The 21,687-nt window shown below is 40.1% G+C and overlaps 1 protein-coding gene across 6 annotated transcripts in view; it reads right to left on the bottom strand.

Annotated features, from left to right (window-relative positions):
• ccdc142 (coiled-coil domain containing 142) overlaps positions 1 to 21,687 on the bottom strand; it is a 63,442-nt gene that overhangs the window by 25,936 nt on the left and 15,819 nt on the right. For 4 of the 6 annotated variants that reach the window (XM_041268329.1, XM_041268338.1, XM_041268347.1 and 1 more), the window contains one exon: positions 19,623 to 19,795. The exons of the other annotated variants lie outside the window; for them this stretch is intronic. In XM_041268329.1, the coding sequence (XP_041124263.1) occupies positions 19,623 to 19,795 (173 nt within the window). The remainder of the gene's footprint in view (positions 1 to 19,622; positions 19,796 to 21,687) is intronic. 6 annotated transcript variants of the gene reach the window in all.

Genomic DNA, 21,687 nt, shown 5'->3' with positions numbered 1-21,687 from the left:
GTAATACCGATCCACAAAAAGGGAAACAAAACTGAACCAGGTAACTACAGACCAGTAAGCCTGACTTCTATTATATGCAAACTTATGGAAACTATAATAAGATCCAAAATGGAAAATTACCTATATGGTAACAGGGTACTGGGAGACAGTCAACATGGTTTTAGGAAAGGGAGATCGTGTCTAACTAACTTGCTTGATTTTTTTGAGGATGCAACATCGATAATGGATAATTGCAAAGCATATGACATGGTTTATTTAGATTTCCAGAAAGCTTTTGACAAAGTCCCGCACAAAAGATTAATTCTCAAACTGAACGCAGTTGGGATTCAAGGAAACACATGTACATGGATTAGGGAGTGGTTAACATGTAGAAAACAGAAAGTACTGATTAGAGGAAAAACCTCAGAATGGAGTGTGGTAACCAGCGGTGTACCACAGGGATCAGTATTAGGTCCTCTGCTATTCCTAATCTACATTAATGATTTAGATTCTGGTATAGTAAGCAAACTTGTTAAATTTGCAGACGACACAAAAGTAGGAGGAGTGGCAAACACTGTTGCAGCAGCAAAGGTCATTCAAAATGATCTAGACAAGATTCAGAACTGGGCAGACACATGGCAAATGACATTTAATAGAGAAAAGTGTAAGGTACTGCACGCAGGAAATAAAAATGTACATTATAAATATCATATGGGAGATATTGAAATTGGAGAAGGAATCTATGAAAAAGACCTAGGAGTTTTTGTTGACTCAGAAATGTCTTCATCTAGGCAATGTGGGGAAGCTATAAAAAAGGCTAACAAGATGCTCGGATACATTGTGAAAAGTGTTGAATTTAAATCAAGGGAAGTAATGTTAAAACTGTACAATGCACTTGTAAGACCTCATCTTGAATATTGTGTGCAGTTCTGGTCACCTCGCTATAAAAAAGATATTGCTGCTCTAGAAAGAGTGCAAAGAAGAGCGACCAGAATTATTCCGGGCTTAAAAGGCATGTCATATGCAGACAGGCTAAAAGAATTGAATCTGTTCAGTCTTGAACAAAGAAGACTACGTGGCGACCTAATTCAAGCATTCAAAATTCTAAAAGGTATTGACAGTGTCGACCCAAGGGACTTTTTCAGCCTGAAAAAAGAAACAAGGACCAGGGGTCACAAATGGAGTTTAGAAAAAGGGGCATTCAGAACAGAAAATAGGAGACACTTTTTTACACAGAGAATTGTGAGGGTCTGGAATCAACTCCCCAGTAATGTTGTTGAAGCTGACACCCTGGGATCCTTCAAGAAGCTGCTTGATGAGATTTTGGGATCAATAAGCTACTAACAACCAAACGAGCAAGATGGGCCGAATGGCCTCCTCTCGTTTGTAAACTTTCTTATGTTCTTATGTTCTTAACCACCAAGAAACGATTTTAAAACCAAGCCTCACCCAGGACAACTGGAAGTTGCTAGAGACTGAAACATGCTGGCAGATGTTGGTCAATGGCTTATTTTTCCACCTGAGATTGCCACCACTAACCTTCAGACCAGACACTGTCTTGGGGTCTGGATCAGCACACCTTGTTCATATGGTAATGCTAACAATGCCATGGGAGGATGCTGTGGATGAGGCATATGAGAGGAAGAAACTTCGGTATGCTAAACTAGCTGCTGAAGTGGAATAGCGAGGATGGAGAGTCTGAGTTTACCCAGTGGAGGTGGGTTGTCGAGGATTTTTGGCACACTCTACAACCAGGTTTCTCAGAGATGTCGGATTCAACGGCAGAGAGTTGCATCGCACAGTGAAGAATTTATCTGAAGCAGCAAAAAGGAGCAGCAACTGGCTGTGGTTAAGATGGAAAGATTCTGCCTGGGGATCTCAAGTACAATAGAAAGAAAGCAACACTGATGTACGGGTAAGCAAGCTGGGCTGAGCTGAGTGGGGGTTGGAGGAAGGTGATGCTGGGACGCCAAAATCACCGTCGAGCTCTATTGAGGTGTCGTGGGCTAGTCAACAAAGCACAGAGGATGGAAGGTGCCCACTTGAAGATCACAGAAATGTACCCTACTTAGCTCAGTCCAGACGGTTGTCATGTTGATGCGCTGGGGAGACCGCACTGTGGTTGATCCCCAGAGTCAACATCACAGCCGTTGTGTGTGCTGGTGCGCTGGGGAGGGAAAATAAGCTGATCCCTGGAGCCAACATTACACTTCAGCCATCAACACCAGGCAAAAGGATATATACATCATCAGATGGAAAGAAAAGCAAATGGATGGAGATACAGATGGATCACATTTGTTTACTTTAAAGCTATATCTTAGTTGATGCTTATCTTGACGAGAGCAGAGTTCAAATCAACATAAAGTTTAAACATCTACTCTCATGTAATGGAAATCTTAACAGGGGCAACTCATCTTCAACCTGTCTGTCTCCTTGCTATATTAATAAAGACATAAGCGTGCATATCAGTGTGAACATATTGCACTGAATTAAGAACCACATGCATCTATACAATCTCAGAATATCAGATTCCATTTCTGAAAAAAACAAAAGTAACAAAAATAAATGTCCACACCACCAGCCCTCTACAATAAATAAACTATTCTACTACAATCACTCTTGGTTTGCAAGGTACACAGACCTCAAATGGCATAAAAGGAATATCCCGTTTACCAAGTAAACACGGAACATCAGAAATTCTGATGAATCTAAACAGAGCATTCAGAATACATATTACATCTACTATTCCGAATACATGTGCCATGTAAACGTTATGATAGACGCAGCAACCTTGAAAGTTAATGACTACATTTCTAATTTCAGGGAACCAGGGTTATGATAATAACCTTGGGTGTTGGGTAGAAATACCAAAGCTGTCGCAAGGCTATTGCAAACAACTGGAATGCTACAAGCTTGGCCAAGGCCCCCTTCCACGTTGCCATGAGGAACCCCAGTACCAATAGCTAGGGCTATAAATTGAGGGAGAACCTTGAAGGGTCAACCCAAAAGCCACCCTCAACACTCTTGTTCCAAAACAGGGTTCTGTGGCTTTTTGACATTCAGTCCATAGAACCGCGTAAAGGTATCGGGAGTGGCCCACACATTACAAATGTCTTTGACAGATGCACCCAGAAACAAAGCTCATGAAGTTGCCATGGCCCTGGTAGAGTGGGCCCATGAAAAGCCTCCAGTTCCAGTCTGGTTAATGTGGAATGCCAAGATAGTTTTGGGCAAAAAAGCAGGACTGGTACAAAGTGTAACTCTTGTCCTGTCTTCTGCAAAAATTAAAGACCTCCGCAATGAAAAATGTTTGCATCTCACCCACCTGGTTAGATGTGACTGCAAGCAAGAAAGCCGCCCTCAAAAGATACATATATCAGCTCAGCTGAACGCAAGGGCTCAAAGGGAGGCATCGTAAACGCATCAAGCACCCAGTTAAGCCTCCAACGAGAGTCAATGTCCTTCATAGGTGGCCTAAGCCAACAAGCTCTTTTTAAAGATTGCCACACCAGCAAGCTGAAGGCCTGGGGAGACTGAATCAATTTTGACATGGCAAGCTGAAACAGCTGCCAAATAGACCTTTAATGTAGAGGAGGAATTCTCCTTATCAACAGGTCCTGCAAACACTGCAGTATAACTGCCATGGGACAGGTTGTGGGGTCAAAGCCAATAGGCAAGCATGTGTGAAAACGCCCCACTTGTACCCATACAGGGAACGTGTAGACACTGCTCTGGCATTCTGCAGGGTGTCAACCATGTCAGAAAGCCCAGGATGGCTCAAATGTTGTCGTCTAGGGGCCAAACTCAGAGCTTCAGGCTCGATAGGCTGGGATGCCACAATGTCCCCAGCACCTGACTGAGCAGGTCATGATGTTCGAGCAGGCTCCACAGCTGGCCGCTCAGGAGCTGCATCAGAACTGGAAACCAGTCTCCTAGGCCTGTAAGGAGCTACTAATAGCACCCTGGCTCAGTCCCATCTGATTTTCTCCAGACACAGCAGGAGCATGGCGAGTGGTAGGAAGGAATACAGCAGCTGCCTCGGCCACTGCTGTGCCAAGGCATCTATCGCCAGTGGGTCCTTGGCTCCTCTTATGGAGAACCAGCGGGGACAATGGGTCAATTCCTGGGAGGCAAGAGGTCTAGATCTGCTCTCCTGAACCGTTGCCAAATGAGGCTCACCACCTCTAGGTGAAACCTCAGTTCCGAGGCACTGGGAACTCCCCTTGACAGGAGGTCCACCGTCTAGCTTATCACCCCAGGCAGGGGTACTGCTTGCAGGGAGAGGAGGTGATCGTGCACCCAGAGCAACAGCTTGTAGGCTACTTGATACAGACTGGGGTACCTAAGGTCGGCCTGGTGGTTTATGTATGTCGCCATGGTGGTGGTGTCTGTCCAGACAAGCAGCTGTCTCCCTTAAACCGCCATAAAAATTTTACAAGGCTAGAAATATTGCCTGCAGCTCCAAAATACTCATATGGAGACCCTGCCACAGGGGGTTCCACTTACCTTGCGCTCCCCTACCATTCCACATAGCGTCCCAGCCGAGGCTGGAACCATCCATGGCGATGACCTCCCCCTGGTGGCGCTGTCTAGCGCTACGCCATCCAGTGCTACGCCTAAGCGCCGGTTTTTAAGGGGAAATGGAAATAGGCAACTTCGAGGTCCACCTTGGTGAACCAATTGCCTGGTCTGAATGACTGCAATTTAGTTGTTGCATTGTCACATTTTGAACCTCCTTCAGCTCAGAACAGGTTGACCTGCCTGATGATGAGGTTTGGTCTGAGGCCACCATTCCACTTGGGCATGAAGTAGAACCCATCCTCCAGTTAGAGGAGTTACACCATATGAATAGCATGTTCCATCTCCTGAGACACCACAGCACTGTTTTGTGGGTTCGTGACTGATGCTGTAGTCATGCTCCGAACTGGAGGGGGACCGTGCTTGAACTGTAGCGAGTAGCCGGTCTGAACAGTGGTAAACACCCAGATGTCTGTGGTGCACTGACGCCAATACTCCAGAAGGCTCCCTGGGAACCTGTGGCAGCAAACCCCTAGGGCAACTGCTCACCTTGTGGATTGGCCTGAGGCTCTTGCCTCTGCGCCGGGAGGCAGTCTGGCCACAGGCGCTGCTGGTCATGCAGTAAGAATGTACAGTTGCTACTTCAGCTGCTAAAAACAGTAACAGGACTGTCAACAAGGCCTGCTTGGTACCAGACTGGGATGGGAACACCGGTCAGTAGCGGGCCGGAACCAAATGGAACGGAGCAAACTTTGTCCTCATCAGGCACGCATGCCTGTGAGAAGTTCTGCTGCTCAGAGCTTCCCTATTCCCAGGTGCATTGGTCTCCCTTGGTACAGAGCCATGGGGTGAGGATGCAGCCATCTCTCTACGAGAGGGTGATGGGGAAGAGCGCTGTACAACTGAGGGACACAGAGCGCTCCGTAAAGCTGCAGGAGAAACATCTGTCCAAAGTATGCACACAAAACTGGCAGGGGGCGTCTGCTCAAGCAGTAACGCCACTGTACAATAATACAACAAGGCAGACCCTCTGTAGACCGGGGCACCTGCAAGACCGCAGTGGTACTTTTGATGATTGGCATAAGCTCCGCCATTACAAGGCGCTTAACCGCAGGGGATACGCTATCTGAATCCATGTCCTCAGACAGGAACGCCAGCTCTTAGAGACGCAGAGCGCCTTAGAGAAATGCGCACAAAATCTGCAGAAAAACAATTCGACAAAAAACAACATCTGGGCTGTGAGCAAGACCTGCTTGGTACCAGACAGGCAGACTGCCTTTGCATGTGCCACAACGAAAAAAACCCAGGCACTATGCAAATAGCAATCAATGTCAGTAAAAACAAACAGTTGCTGCCTCAGCTTGTTTGGTACCAATTTGGTTCCTTTAGCACCTGGTGGGTACATTAGTGCACAATGGGGGTTACACATCCCCTACGCCCCCACTGCCATTTTAGGCAACGCTCCAGCCGAGGCTGGACTCATCTGATCGTGCCGCAACGCTACTGTGTAACAGGGTGGGATCTGCAGCTCCTGTATAAAGTACATACTATAACAGGGCTGGTGCAGTATACAGTACTTGTAACAAAAACCTGCTGTCTCAAAAGTAAATGATTACTTTTCACAAGTTTTTACAAAAGGAGGATACGGACAACATGCCCCACATGTCAAACTGTTCCTATCCAGTTTTAAATAACTTTAGCATAACTGAAGCAGAAGTGTTAAAAGGGACTAAGAGCTCTTAAAATATACAAATACCTTGGGCCAATTGAGATCCTCCCAATAGTACTCTGTGGCAAAGTGCCCCGCCCCTGGGCTATTTATTTGTGTTGTATGTTACGTGTAGTGTGTTAATGTTGTATCAGTTGTGTCAAAGTGTATAGTCATTGGTACACGAAATATAAATGGGTCTGTGGAACACGAGTGGTTTAAAATGTATATTTTTATTTAGGCACGAGGATTGCACAGCACTTCACGTGCAGGTAAAATGTAGTAATATGAGAGCACGGGGAATTACATTCTTATTAATTCACGTGCAGTTGTACAGAGGCTCCAATTGAACGATTGATTAGCAATCGAGTCTTGGTACAGCTGCATAGAAGCAGCGTGTTTTCACTCACTTGGGGTTGTGTGTTCAGTGAGTGGAGAACGGGTGTGGAGAGGAGAGAATTTAAAACAATAACTAAAAGTAAATATATAACCGTTGTTTTGACTCACTGTATTTTTCTGTTCGTGCCGTTACTGTTGGTCCGTTTTGTTCGTCTATTTATTTTGGCGTCAAGTGCCGTGTCCTGTTTTTTGTACTGTTTTATTTTATAATAAACCGCGCAGCAGCGCATCCATTTATCATTTCATCTCGCAGTACTGTGCGTTTCTTTTGGTCCGACGTCCCCACTACAGCCATCTTTGTCATATACTCAAAGAAATGAAAGAAGTTATTTACAAACCACTAACCCAGAACATGCAGCAGTCTCTTGACACAGATGTTGTACTGACAGACTGGAGAATTGAAAAGTAATACTGATCCACAAAAAGGGAAACAAAACCAAACCAGGTAGACCAATAAGTCTGACCTCTATTATATGTAAACGTATGGTAACTATAATACGATCCAAAATGGAAAATAACCTATATGGTAACAGTATCCTGTGAGTCAGTCAACATGGTTTTAGGAAAGGGAGATTGTGTCTAACTAACCTGCTTGATTTTTGAGGATGCAACATCGACAATGGAAAATTGCAAAGCAAATGACATGGTTTATTTAGATTTCCAGAAAGCTTTTGACAAAGTCCTGCATAAAAGATTAATTCTCAAATTGAACGCAGTAGAGATTCAAGGAAATACACGTACATAGGGAGTGGTTAACATGTAGAAAACAAAGTACTGATTAGAGGAGAAAACTGAAAATGGAGCGAGTTAACCAGTGGTGTACCACATTGATCAGTATTAGGTCCCCTGCTATTCCTAATCTACATTAATGACTTAGATTCTGGTACAGTAAGCATACTTGTTAAATTTGCAGATGACACAAAAACAGGAGGAGTGGCAAACACTGTTGCAGCAGCAAAGGTCATTCAAAATGATCTAGACAAGACTAGAGAAAAGTGTAAGGTACTGCATGCAGGCAATAAAAATGTGCATTATAAATCTCATATTGGAGATACTGAAATTGAAGGAGGAATCTATGAAATGAGACCTAGGAGTTTTTGTCGACTCAGAAATGTCTTCATCTAGACAAAGTGGGGAAGCTATAAAAAAGGCCAACAAGATGCTCGGACATGTAGTGAAAAGTGTTGAATTTAAATCAAGGGACGTAATGTTAAAACTGTACAATGCATTAGTAAGACCTCATCTAGAATGTTGTGTTCAGTTCTGGTCACCTTGCTACAAAAAGGTTATTGCTGCTCTAAAAGAGTGCAAAGAAGAGCAACCAGAATTATTCCAAGTTTAAAAGGCATGTCATATGCAGACAGGCTAAAACTATTGAATCTATTCAGTCTTGAACAAAGAAGATTACACGGCGACCTAATTCAAGCACTTAGAATTCTAAAAAGTATTGAGAATGTCGACCCAAGGTACTTTTTCGACCTGAAAAAAGAAACAAGGACCAGGGATCACAAATGGAGATTAGACAAAGGGGCATTCAGAACAGAAAACAGGAGGCACTTTTTTACATAGAGAATTGTGAGGGTCTGGAACCAACTCCCCAGTAATGTTGTTTAAGCTAACACCTTGGTATCTTTCAAGAAGCTGCTTGAAGAGACTCTGGGATCAACAAGCTACTAACAACCAAATGAGCAAGATGGGCCAAATGTCCTCCTCTCGGTTGTAAACTTTCTGTTCTAACACAATCAGCAACACCGCTATACAGTATGTTACAGGCAAAGTACTGCAAAACAGATAAAACAGCGCAAGTCAAGACTCAAATCGGTCCGCTGATCCTGAATCAGGGATGGTATCTCTGTTTTGTACCACAATTGAACAGAGTCTGAACGGTGATGAACAGAGGAGACAGTATAATGAACCAAGATGAACCGATCGGTTCACAGTTGCACTGTGCCTGAGCATTAGTGCTGTGCTGTACAGTACCTTAAAAGGCACGGTTCAATGAGTGTTATACTCTGTGTTGGTACACTCAGTATAGTACCGTTCAGTGGTGGCGGTACACTCAGTACGGTACACCTGGTATGGTATGATTTGGGTGCCCCCGGTGCTGTTTGGTACGTATGCCGGTTAGGGATTGGAGCAGGTCTGTGACCCACAGTTAGTGCAGAAGCAATATACAGGGGTGCCCACCTATATAGCTTTAAGCAAACCAATACAGCCATAAGACTGGGGAAAGCCCAATGTCAGAACCGTGACAGCCTTTGCAATGGTACTACAAGCAGAGACCCGATGCAGGGCTAGCCTAGCGACCACATAGTGAATCGGAGTGGTAACCCGACTTATGGTTATCTGGTACCGGGGAAGGGGCAATGGAGCAATTACTATAATCAAGTAAACATAAAAATTGCATTAACCGTGTAGTTACACAAGTGAATAAGCACATAAAAGTACATTCAACACTTATCTGTTTGTAATCTCTCTCGTCTCAAGTCGAAATGACAGTGAGATCTGCCCGTGCAGTCTATGCCTCTGACGAGCAGTCTTTGTTATTTCTGTTTAGGTTACAGGGTCTTTAAGGATAAAACCCTGTAAGGTAATGGTTACATTTCATACTTGACAGGGAACTTATCTGTTTTTTTAGTTTCTTTTAGAGGATGATGCACCTGCACAATCGCTCTGTCTTTTTTCCACGGACGACAAACTGATCCATTATGTACTGAACAAGGGTGCAATGCGGCGAGAACAGAACTGTCACGGATTCTGAACCACCCGTCACTGGGTCTCTGCATTACTTAGTGTGGTTTTCCAGGCTATCGTCGGTAAAACAAAAACAAATGAAAAAAACAAATATTTGCAAGTATGTAAATTCACATTTAGACTTAATTTTGTATTACTGTATTGTTATAATTAACTGTACTATTAGAACCCCCCCACCCCTCCCTTAAGGTAGAGAACCACAGATTTAAAACATTCAGGCGTTTGATCTCATACATAAAGTACACATTATAAAAATTACTAAAAACCTCAACCTATGGATAAAATAATGTCCATCTGCACCCTTCTAACTTCCACCCCGAGCCCTTGCAGCGTGGCTGAAATGTACCCCCACCCGGATCGATTCCTCGCCAGACAGATACATTAATAAGCCCACCAGGGAGAGTGAGGACAGTGTGAACAACTCAATTAAACTGTCACTCAATCTGCATTTATGAACTGAACCTGTCCTTCCCCACTGAAAAAATCAATTATTATTGGCAGTGGTGGAAGAAATTTTAAAACCCACTTTGATCTGCCAGTAACCCTGCTTCCTTGTCTACAATTAAACAAGTCAATAACAATTAGGAATTCAGTGACCTTTTTACCCAATATATTGTGTTTCTGTTTCAATAATTAACTCGAATTCCTAGGGTGACCTTGAAACCATATGGAGAGCTGCCATTAATTAGCTCAAAGATTTCAAATGAGCTACATACAAATGTTAATCAGGGTAGCTTCAGAATATTATCAGAATCCAATCTGTCACACTTACCGGTGCAATTAAACCTACAGTGTAGCGATCACACTGGAGTTAATTCTTATGCCCTGCTCATAATTGTCATGTGAATATCAAAGCATGCTCAGAGTTCTACTTGTTGTAACTACAAGCGTTTTCTTCTTTAAAACAGTTTTTGAAAAATACTCTTTTACCCAGCACAAAATATAGAACAGGTGTGACCAATAACCTTGTTGGCTAAAGTATCTAAAAGTATTAAATTAAAGGATTTCAACAAATTAAAACAAGGGAGATACTCTGAGGATTAGGGTCAAGATGACTCATGAGTCTTCATTTTGGCACAAACAAGAGAATAAGCGGGAGGAAAAAAAAAAAAAAGATTAAACTGCTTCTCACTATGTTACTGCACTTATTAGCCTGCCTTGTTCCCTACTACAGGGACGCCAACTTCGGAAAGGGGAAAATTGTACCATGTGTTGAGCAAGTGTTGGCTGCTAGCCCCTAGAAATTAAAAGGTTCTTAGGCTCTGGCAAGCCAATGACCTCATTTTTGCTGTTCAATCTATAATTTTGGTAATTGTGAACACAGCACTTAGAAATTAAAAAACACACACCACTGATGTCATCGATTTGGAATTCTATTTATTCTGGATTTATAGATAAGTAATGAATAGTGATTTAGGATCTTGTAAGGGCATCAAACCTGGACTGAAATATTAAACCTCAAAACTTTATAAAAAAATAACACGACCAAAAAAGGCTTAATGTTTTTTTATTTACATTTTTACTGCTTTGCAACTATCAAAACACAAAATGCTGTGTAGTATCCATTATTTAAAAAGACAGTTAAACTCAAAACCCATTTGCACAAACATACAGTAATGGGGACTGTCAGATGTTGTGTATTTATGTGAGTGATACAGTCATGATGCCCATCATGTTTAACAGAGAAATCTGTTCGGCAGTATCACAGTAGACATGAGATTGAGAAACTAGAGCAGCGTTTTCCCAAACTTCTTGATGGCAAACCAAATGAACACAGGAAAATGAACCCATGACCCAAAATGATTTAACTAAAATACTCTTTCAGTTAAAAAGCAACGTTTAATTTATTTGTAACTACACTATATAAACATTCACTAGATGGCTCTCCATTTAGGATTGCTGTGGGCGCACAGTGGATCAGTGGGATGGGCTAAAGTTGCATTTCCAACTCAGTAAGGATAAACGACAATGCTATGATGTAGAAGTGCTGTATCAGATGTATTGCGACCCTGTCAATAAACTTTATTTACAGTTCCTAAACACAAGTTCTGCAGGAATTTCCTAGAATCAATAAACTGTTCCAACTTGACTATGGTAATGCCTTCAAAATAATGGACTGCCTTCAGTCGTTCTTTCACGTTCTTATATCAACAGTGTTGTTTTCAGAAAGGATCCCTTTATCTGATGGTAAACTCCCTAAAGTCAATTTCAGCGACCCAGCAAACCACTTGCCACCGTGTCCTGTTAATTTCAGTGTACTGTTTCGTTGCTTTAGGAGATGCAAAGCTCGACAACAGTGTTGAAGCTAATGTGAAGAACAGATGCCGAAACTTCCTTCTTGAAGCTGCTAAACAAGTACAGTCTAGAACTCTAGAAAATATTAATCTGTTAAAATCTGTGTCAGGATTCAGTCCGTCAGTTATTTTCTCTCTCTGGGAATTTCCATACTGAACATCTTGAAAAGGTGACTTGGGTGGGGGGGGGAGCCTTGGATGCACAGTATTAAACCATCAAGTTCAGGAGTGGAAGAGCACAGATGGCAAAGACGCAGTTCTGGGTGGAAGTATACCATTTTCAAGACAACAGTGGTGAACAGTGTTTTAAAGAGATAGCCCTGTTTGCGCTTTACGCGCTGGAACAGGGTGGGTCACTGGACTCTGAGCAGTATACTGCATGTCCCCTAAGAGTTAAGACGACTGTGGATTTCATGCAAGGATTTTGTCCTATGCCTCAACGTTCAACATGGGAATGTACAACATTGAGACCATGGAGGATGAGAGAGCAAGGATTACCTTTTTTAATGACGTAAGTACACAAATGTATTAACAATGTGTAATTTAATGTTGTATGCAGCAAAACTAGATTTAAAAAAAAAAAAGAATTTGTATAAACACTCCCACTCCCCTCCCTCTGAAATGGGTTGAACAAACTTTTTTGAAAGGCGAAGCGGCGCTTCGCTTCGCTTCCCCCGTTCATACGTGACGTGTCATCATGAGCGTCTTGAGGAAACCTGATTTGTTTATTCAATCTTTCCAGAACCAGAATCATATCATTCCCTCATTTTATATTCCGAATTCCACGAGTGCACCTCATCGCTACAAAATGACATGTAAACAAACAGCGAAAAGCACAGCGGTTTCTCTTGTTAGGGAGTGGGGGAAAGCCAGACTGAGAAAAAACTGGCCGGATGGAGCACTAAAAATGCCCAAATAGTCATAAATCATGCATCAATGACAAAATATCTCATTTGTAGGTTTAAAACCTAATCTTCTAACAAACAGCAGATGAATAAATCACTCTATTTTGTATTTGTTTGCTTTTATGAACTACAAAGTGGCAAGATGGCTTAAAGGATGGAGGAGGTTTGTGTACCTACAGATGATATTAACTTTAGGGAATATAAACAAATTGAAAAGCCAACCAGATCTGCTATCTGATGGTGAAGAGTGCGCAGAATACCTAGTCTGAGGAAGAATGTAGTAAACAGCTACCAAGAGAGTATAAATTTTAATGTTAAACTGAAGCTGAGGGAGGGACTATGGCTTTTTTGTTCTGCATCGGCTCATCTGCAGAATGACAGTAGATACCGCCTTGGTATGATGATTGATAGCTTGGGAGGAATGTGGCTGCAAATCAATTTCCAATCAGTCAATCATCCAACCTACTGTTTAAACGAGAGGCAATACTCAATAACAAAGGGCAGCAGCAGGTAGGAACCAGGTACACAAAGAAACGGCGCAGTGTGTTTTGACGGACTTGCAGAAAATAACTTTGATTATGGGATTTTGCAAACCCAAACTTAGAAAATACTGGGACTGAAAAAATGTCTTGATCAAGAAAATAATTCTTAAATCACAGCTCGGCTCTAATGCTAATTGTGGCTTTTAGAGAGAGCTGTTTAAAGTAGCGAAAGCTTACTGAGACTGATTGACAAATCCTCAGTTTTATGCATGAGAATTCATAGTACTTTATAACACAGCAGTAATGTGATGAGGACATTAAAGGGCAGCAGCTCATTGAGAAAAAATGTCATTTTTCAAGAATCACAATAATTTTATGACAGAGAACCAGGGCCCTTTTGGGCATAACTGTAACAGAGTCCATAATGCCCCTTTTATCTTTCACATATTCATTAGTCACGTGTATGTTTTATTTTTATAATTTTACATTTAGATTTGATTAGTGTATATAGTTTTATATATTACTGACTTAACACATTTTAAGTGATTTATCTCTTTTTAGTAGCTTCACACCATGTTCACCTTTTATGCCTTACTGGATATTGACTAATTCATAGTTTTACAGACCTGAATATAAATAGCACAAGTCTCTTGCAAACTGGACGGCCATCCTTGGGGGTTGCGTCCGTCTGTCAGTCTTCCATCGTAGCTTTGTTTGTGCAGGAGTGGTGTTTGGAACGGAGAGTAACAGAGAGCAGTGAAACGAGCCTGTACATGGACTTTCCTGACGATAAGTATTTTGCTGGTGTACAGTGTGCCTGTTTATGATACGGAAAATAGAGATGTTTTCTCATACAGATATTTTCCCTCACTCTGAAGTTCCCTTCCCTGCACAGACAATGTGTCAAATGTATTATTTTATTTTTTTTTACAATGGTTTGTTTTATCCTGTATTTTAAGCCTTGTTAACGAACAGTACCTTTCCTAATTGCACTCAGCACTTTTAAAAAGTGCAATATTGCAGTTTGCACTGTGGCATTTTGATAAATCTTAATTATGATGTAGCCATCATAGTCAGTAGCCAGACACTACCGAAATAAAAATGCAACTTTACAGACCTTACCTCAGCTGATCATTCAAGTAGCCATGAAGTGGGAATATTAGTTTCCTGGTAGAATAAATGAATGTTGACATTAGTAACTTTAAATCATTTAAGTCACTCGGAATGGTAAAATGGTTTGTGATATTTTCCCTTCAGGTACATATGAAAACTCAACCGAGTTCACTTTAACATAAGTCTTATGACACTCATGAAAAGTTAAAAGAAAAAAGGAAAGGCTTCCACTAGTACATGTTGCTGAGGAGTTTGTTTTATATTGCATTATATTTTTCATTACATCGGGTAGCTGCATTTTCTTTAGTTGTCTTAAATTAGGCAATGAGTAAAGTCTGGGCTATGCAGGAAGCCCATTAGGTATTTGATTAGCAACTCCTGTGCTCATAAGTTTTAGCAGTTATAGCATTTATATCCCTGCAGGCAGTCTGTGGGAGATACAGTGTGAGAGACTCACCCCCGAGGAGGATGTATAAATAAATATATGTGGTTCTGGTGAGAAGCTAGAATTGGTCACTGCTTAGAATGAACCGCTGTGCACAGAAGGAACAGTTTAAGTCTGCCTTATTTTTATTATTTTTTGCACAGATTGTTTCTATCTGTGGTATATGCCTGCAGTTGGATTCTGGCCAAATCCATTTGTTAACTATTTATTGCAGATTGTAACGAGCTCTGTGTCTCCTCTTCTTTGCGGTATTTTTTGTTTTGTTTTAAACTGATATTGCTGCCATTTTTTAAACATGTTTTATTATTTTAGCCTGATTTAAATGTTCTGTATATTTACATGTTTAAATATCCCCACACCCCCTCTCATTTTCAAAACTGATTCGCCGGTAGGACGGAAGAGCAAATCAGATGCTAGTTAACACGAGCAGGAAAAGAAGAGCACACCCACAGCTTGTCTAGCAGAAATACTGTAAATAGCAAGGCAGGGCGTCCGGTGCAGTTTCGTTGATAAACTTAAATGTTATCAACAACGTGTGTTACAAAAATGTAATTTCTGAACCGATTATCCGGTATTTATAAATCTATGTATATAATGAGGAATGGAATCAATCAAAAAAACTTTATTTAATTGTAGTAGCCCTATTGTTTAATCTATTCAGCCTTTCGAAGACAGTTACCACAAGGTAAAATTCTGTACAAGAACACTGCCAGTCAGACAATCTGAATAGGTCATGGGCAAGGGCATCCAATGCAAAAAATAAACTAAATATTGAGGGAGCATTGTATTATACTTGAATTGTTTAAAAGTTTGTGACACAAACAGTTGCAGAGATATAAGCAATTCATCTTGCTGCTGCAGTAGAAGTGGAAACATGAGTTATTGATAAACTATTCTTCTTAAAGCTTTCGAAGTGGAATGGAGGTGTCAAAGATGGCCATTGTGAAAACTCTGCAGAAGGTTTGACACGGCACATGGAATATCTTAATCCGCTTCAAACTTTGCCACGTGTAAACACTTTAGGAAAAAGCATACAGAGGCCACTCCACATCTTTTAACTGCATGTTAATAGCTTGTGTCTGGGACAGTACAGTCAGAATTAACTAATGATTTCAATAATGATTTGAAATTTAAATCATGGCAGGGTTCAAATATCCTTCCTCCCACATACTCTGTCCAAAGCTAAAGAATAATTTAAAGCTGTGACCCCACATGCAGTAGGCTGCAATTGCATCCTGGCGTATTTGATTTTTTAAATGTTTTTGTCTTGTTTCCGAATTTTGATGTGCCCGTTTTGTTTATTATCATTTTAGTTCAACTTACTAAATATCAAATCAGAACAACGTTAAAATTAAAAGGCATCATATTAGTGACTAATGATCACAACATTAGAATTAGGATGACAAATCGCACTGGAGGCTTGCAATAGGATATCATGACCCCTTTACAGAACTAAATATCTTCAGGGCCAATTTAAATGTAAACAGGACAGTTCAACTTAGGTTAAAGATTTTCTTACCATCCAGTGTCTCCAGAGACAGGCAACATAGTAAGTCAATTTCACTTAGCATTTTAATCATTTTTTTCTACTTCGAAAAATAAACTGGTAAAGTTGCAAAACAGTTTATTGATTCAAAAGGCCCCTGTGTACACCTCTGTTTACTTTTTTGCAAGACTGGAGTTAACGCTTACTGAATTTGGCCCATTGTGTTTATATTTAGAAAGTTTACATAGAAACAGGAATCCCAACAATTCAAGTGCACAGTTTAAGGAAATCTCAATTTTTTATGAAGATCAGACAGGTGGAGCTACTATGACAATGTATGTGCAGAAGACTCCATTGATACTGCAAAACGTTAACTAACTAAATACATACATAAATAAAAAAGGGGAGGTTTCCATGATGTCCCAGATATGGACAGGCAATTTGCATGTGCACAGAAGAATGCATGAATGGGGAAGACTACACCTTAAAAACACCATTGGTTAGTGTTAGATATTAACTATTGAGCGTTATTTTCTTCTATTAGTTATTACCCCTTTAAATGAGGCACATGATTTATGAGTCACTTGGCATCTCTGCTCAAATTGAGCACAGATCACATGGCCGGGGCGCAAAGTGAAACTAGCTCTGGGGTAGAGTCACTTTTCCATGTATGTGTATCCACTTAAGAAAAGAATCACCACAGCAGATGCTAAATGACCCAATGATTCTGCCGACTCAGCTGCTGCAGAGACAGACTGTGAAGCCTAAGAATTGAAAGCTGTCACAGCTGAAGGTGCTCCGGAAGAACAGTATGTATTAAGACAGCAGTTCCCAAACTTTTGGGAACCCAAAAATAAATACAAATTGGTGTGTAGCCAATAAACACCAGAAACAAAACTACAAATGGTTACTCAATTCATGTTGATACCACCAGTTTTCATTAAAAAATAAACACACACAAATAAATAAAATACCTTTCTCTCTGCAGCTGGGCAATGACCCTCTGTTTTAACTTGTATCTATCATTGATTTGCTCAGAATACTTTAAACCCACCCCAACTACTGAGTGGCAGCACATTCCTACATTTCTATTGAAGGCTGCTTGCGAGATTTAAAATGCGATTACAATCAGGAATGGAGGCTTGTTTGCTGTATTTAAAGCTGCATTAGTTAAGATATGGAGGATGGCAAGTCTTAAGAAAATGCAAAAAAATAAAATGTTCGCCATTACACAATTTGTCCTGTGTAGCCCCTGGACATGTCCCAGTTTGGAAGCCACTGTATTAAGGAGGACAGTGAAGAGGTAGTCCTGCATTATAACTGCTAGATATGTGATCTGCAGGCCAGCACTGTCCAGACACCATGTTGAGCATCAAATACATTTCATTAACAAAAACTGCTGCAAGAAAGGCCTATCCAAGGGCAAGCCACCCTAAAAAAAATTTGTCCGGACATGCTAGTGAGAGTATCAGGGGTTATATGCTGGCATCCGTCTTTCTTTAAGTCAAACTTTTATATTTTAACATATGTGCCTAAATAAGCACCATAATTTACCATAATAAAAAAGTCATGAAAAAGAAAATGTAGAACATAAAAAAGCACAACCAGGTATAGTCAACGAAAGACACATTATTCAAATTCTTTGTCGTATTATATATTTAATGCAAGGCAAGTATTTTTCTGTTAAAAGTGCTCCCGGCTACAATGTTCTGCTGCCCAACTATACAGAATTCATGAGGAGAACTGCGATCACCTGTGTTATAATTCTCCTGGTCTTGTTTTGCATATTTCAGAGACAGCTTATATTCACTTGCAAGTTACAGGAGATACTTATTTTTGGCACACCAACAATGTGCATGTTTACCTTTAAGGGTACTTTTATATTTATACTGGCAGCACAGTTTTGAAAAAGAGGTCTTGGCATCTGCTAAGGGTTAGCACATGCCAGTAACTCAACCGCCTCATAAATCAAGAAATAACTGTAGCTGTAAACTGTAATAACTTGGTATGGATGTATCAGTGACTTAACCACATCCTAAAAGAAAATCCTGATTCCTAGGTAGAATCTCATATTGATACCTGGCATGGGCAATTAAGTGTGCCCCTGTCAGGATGTATAGTCGCAGACAAAGTTATTGGCACCCTACGCTTACTATACCGTAATTAAAAGGTAACAAAGTAAGGACAAGCATTTAGTAAACTTTAAATCACTTTTTAATAAAAACACACAATTTCTAAACATTTAACAAATATTCTAGAAAAAAAAAATCAAACAAACTTATTTAATCTAAAGTGTAGTTCATAAGAAAAGTATTGGCATTCATTAAAAGTGGTTGGGTCTACGTGCATATACAACTTTGTTCAGGTGTCTTTGTACAGTTTTCTCATGCACAATCATGCCTGACTTAAATCTATAAGTCCTCGGCTGTTAATCTTGGATTTTGTTTTAGCTGCTCTGCCTGCTGTACCCGTCATTTTCTTTGGATTTCCACTTCTTCCAATAGTTTCAGGTGAATTTGTTTTGTAGTACATCTTGATTATTGCACCGATTGTGGATTCTGGTATTCCATATTTCTTTGATGCTGTTCTGTAGTCATTTACTTTGTTATATAGTTTGCTACAAGTGCTTCTCTCAAACTTGAATCCAACTCCTTTGACTTGACCATGATCTGCTGTGTTGCCAAAACATTCTTCAACTGATGATTCTGGTTATTCACTTTATAAATGCAACTTAGTTACTGTGTAATGGTTTTCAATCAATTAATATATTAGTTCTATTACACTGTTTACAGACTTTTAATGCAAAGGTGCCAATACTCTTGTCATGAGCACATTTTTATAAATATTGTTTGTTAAGCTACCAGAAATTGTGTATTTTGTTCATCAAATGCTTGCATTTAACATGTTTTCTTGAATTATCTTATATTAAGTGTAGGTGCCAATACTTTTGTCTGAGACTGTTGATTCCTCACACACCTATACAACTCTCTCTTCGTAAGCAAGAACAACAATGAGTCATGCTGTTTTACAGCCATTCTAGACACTCCCAAAAATTTCTCCTTAGCTAGTACCTGCTAGAGGGCTTTTATCTAGAGAGACCAATTACAAAACATTCATTTCTTTTCAAGCCATTGCAACGATTTGTGATAATATTTAACATCTATATACGTTACAGGGGTCATTTCTTTCAAATTCCACATTTCATACCAGTTATCCCTTCACAATTGACAACCAGAAGTGCAAACTGGAGTCAGAGTGTTCAGTCCACACCATATACAGTAGCCTACTACTACTTTAGGAACAGGGTCTTGGGACCCAATAGCATCAGTCCCCAGGAGTATCAGTGGAACAAAAAGGGTGTCAGACACAAGAGTTCAGCAGAATACAGTAGTGATTTTAGTTTTGTGCATTATTAATGTAAAAAGGGTTTTACCAGGATATGCCTTTTGAGAGGATATCACCTCAATTACAACACTATCCTGGTACCACTTCCAAGGATTCAGTTCATTGCCATCAAGCAGTAAGTTAAATTTGCTCACCTTCAGATCTCCTTGTGTTACTAAGAGGAACTGATTAAGTGACCAGGATGAAAGATACTGGTATGCCTTTGTCATCACCCAGTAAGAGCAGGAATGCACAGTTGAGGCACAGTAGCTCAGCAATGAGAGGTTGAGTGACGTGAAAGCAGGTTTACTTTCCACAATGCAATTACCTGTCAAAAGACACCATAAATAATACTTTTAAAATAGCAAATACCCCAAGCTTATTTTAGCAAAATTATAAAGGGAAAACATAAGCATTTAACAAATTATGCAATCAAAAAACCTAAACATTACTTTTGTTTTGCAGATATTAATTATAAATGTATATATTACTACAGAAAAACAAAACAGAAATAATTAGGAAAAAACACGTTTCTCATATTCAGATACACAGCAGTGGTTTATATTGATTATTGTTGAATCTAAATACTCAAAAAGAACCAAAAAAGTTGGAAATCACATTTACAAAAAAAATAAATAAATAAATAAGTAAATACGGTGTCAACTTTATGTACAATTTATTTCGGAAATAAACAAAACACTTTTCTTGAACTGCTATTTGGCAAACTTTGTTTTGTAGTTAATTCACTGGGGTAATGGAAGGCTACACAATGTATTCTTTACTCCTGGGATATTCTTCCGCTTTAAAACGTGTTGATGTAAAATAAAGGCGTACACAGCGGCTACGTCTCCCTGCTGCTACACTGTCTGCTTGTGTTCTGTGCAATATAATCGCTTGTATTACTTTTTCAAAACAAAACGAATATCCAAACTTCTAACTTCAATGTCTGAACATGAAAACCCTGTGTTCATCCCAACATTAATAAATATTATGTAAGCAATAAAGCACAGCGGGTTGTGTGATATACTCTAACGTCAACACGCCCCGGGTGCACTGCAAGCCACGAGGAAGGTACGGCAGATATTGTGATATGCTGTAATAGCAACAGCCCCACGTGACCCGTTTTGGTCAATCAGGATCAAATTGTATGTCTATTCATGACCATTATGGCCTCTGTGCCCTTTCAGCTACACCAACTAGAGAGACGCCTGATTTGGAACTGTTTGGATCCATTAACATGATTACGTAGTTACGTTGCACCAATTCCACACACACAACACTTGTCAATATTTATGAATGTGCTACGATGCTGCTCAGTAAAGGAAAAAAAAAAGCCAGCATATCACACTGTTTTAAAGTAAACCGCGAGAGGGACGATAGCAACCAAATGCTTGGAAGGTAACCACAGCTTCATGCAGCAGTTGTGATGGTGACCTAACATGTGAGTACATTAGCTTAAAATGAAATGTTGCATTAAAAAAAAATTTAAGAACAACAAAAAACAAAGACACATACCATTAACAAGATGCACTGAAAACTGAATTATAATGAAGGGCTGAAATGCTGCAAAAGATCAATTAAACAAACAGAAGTGAAAAGGTTACCATATAAAAACTGAAAAAAACAATGTTGACTTTCGCACTCTAACCACAGGGTGACTAAATAAAAAATTTGAGTTAACATGTTCGGATCTGATCAAAGCAGGGTCAGCTGTTGCAGGGTCATTTTATTTTTCAAACTGACCGTTAATAACGGCGACAGCAGAACGCAAATACCTGGGACTGTAATTTGGAAGTGCTGTCAGCACAAATGATCCAGTCATCCAGGTAATTGTGCCCTCTGATGTCTCAGAGTCTCAATGGGGCTAGGATAGCTTCCGTGCACTTTGAAATAGACACAGGGCATGCTCTTTTCCTGCTCATGTTAACTAGCATCTGATTTGCTGGTCCCACCCTACAACAGGCTTGTATTCCTAGCAAACAGAAATAAATTTATAACAAATAATTGAGCACGTTGAAGAAAACTGACTGTATATATTTTGCGCTTCTTTGAAGTTTCAAAATGAGCTTGATGTACAATTTATTTTTAACAATATTCAATAACAATAAAAAAATAAACAATCAGTGATGTTAAACGCAATTTTGGACTAATGATCAGCTTACTCTATAGTGGGTATGCATGGTGGCAAGTAAAACAATTTATTATTATTATTATTATTGT

Source organism: Polyodon spathula, chromosome 1 (assembly GCF_017654505.1).
Source record: "Polyodon spathula isolate WHYD16114869_AA chromosome 1, ASM1765450v1, whole genome shotgun sequence".
In the NCBI taxonomy this organism is placed as follows: domain Eukaryota; kingdom Metazoa; phylum Chordata; class Actinopteri; order Acipenseriformes; family Polyodontidae; genus Polyodon; species Polyodon spathula.
The sequence above is the reverse complement of the archived record's forward strand: the minus strand, read 5'-3'. Positions and strand labels throughout refer to the sequence as shown.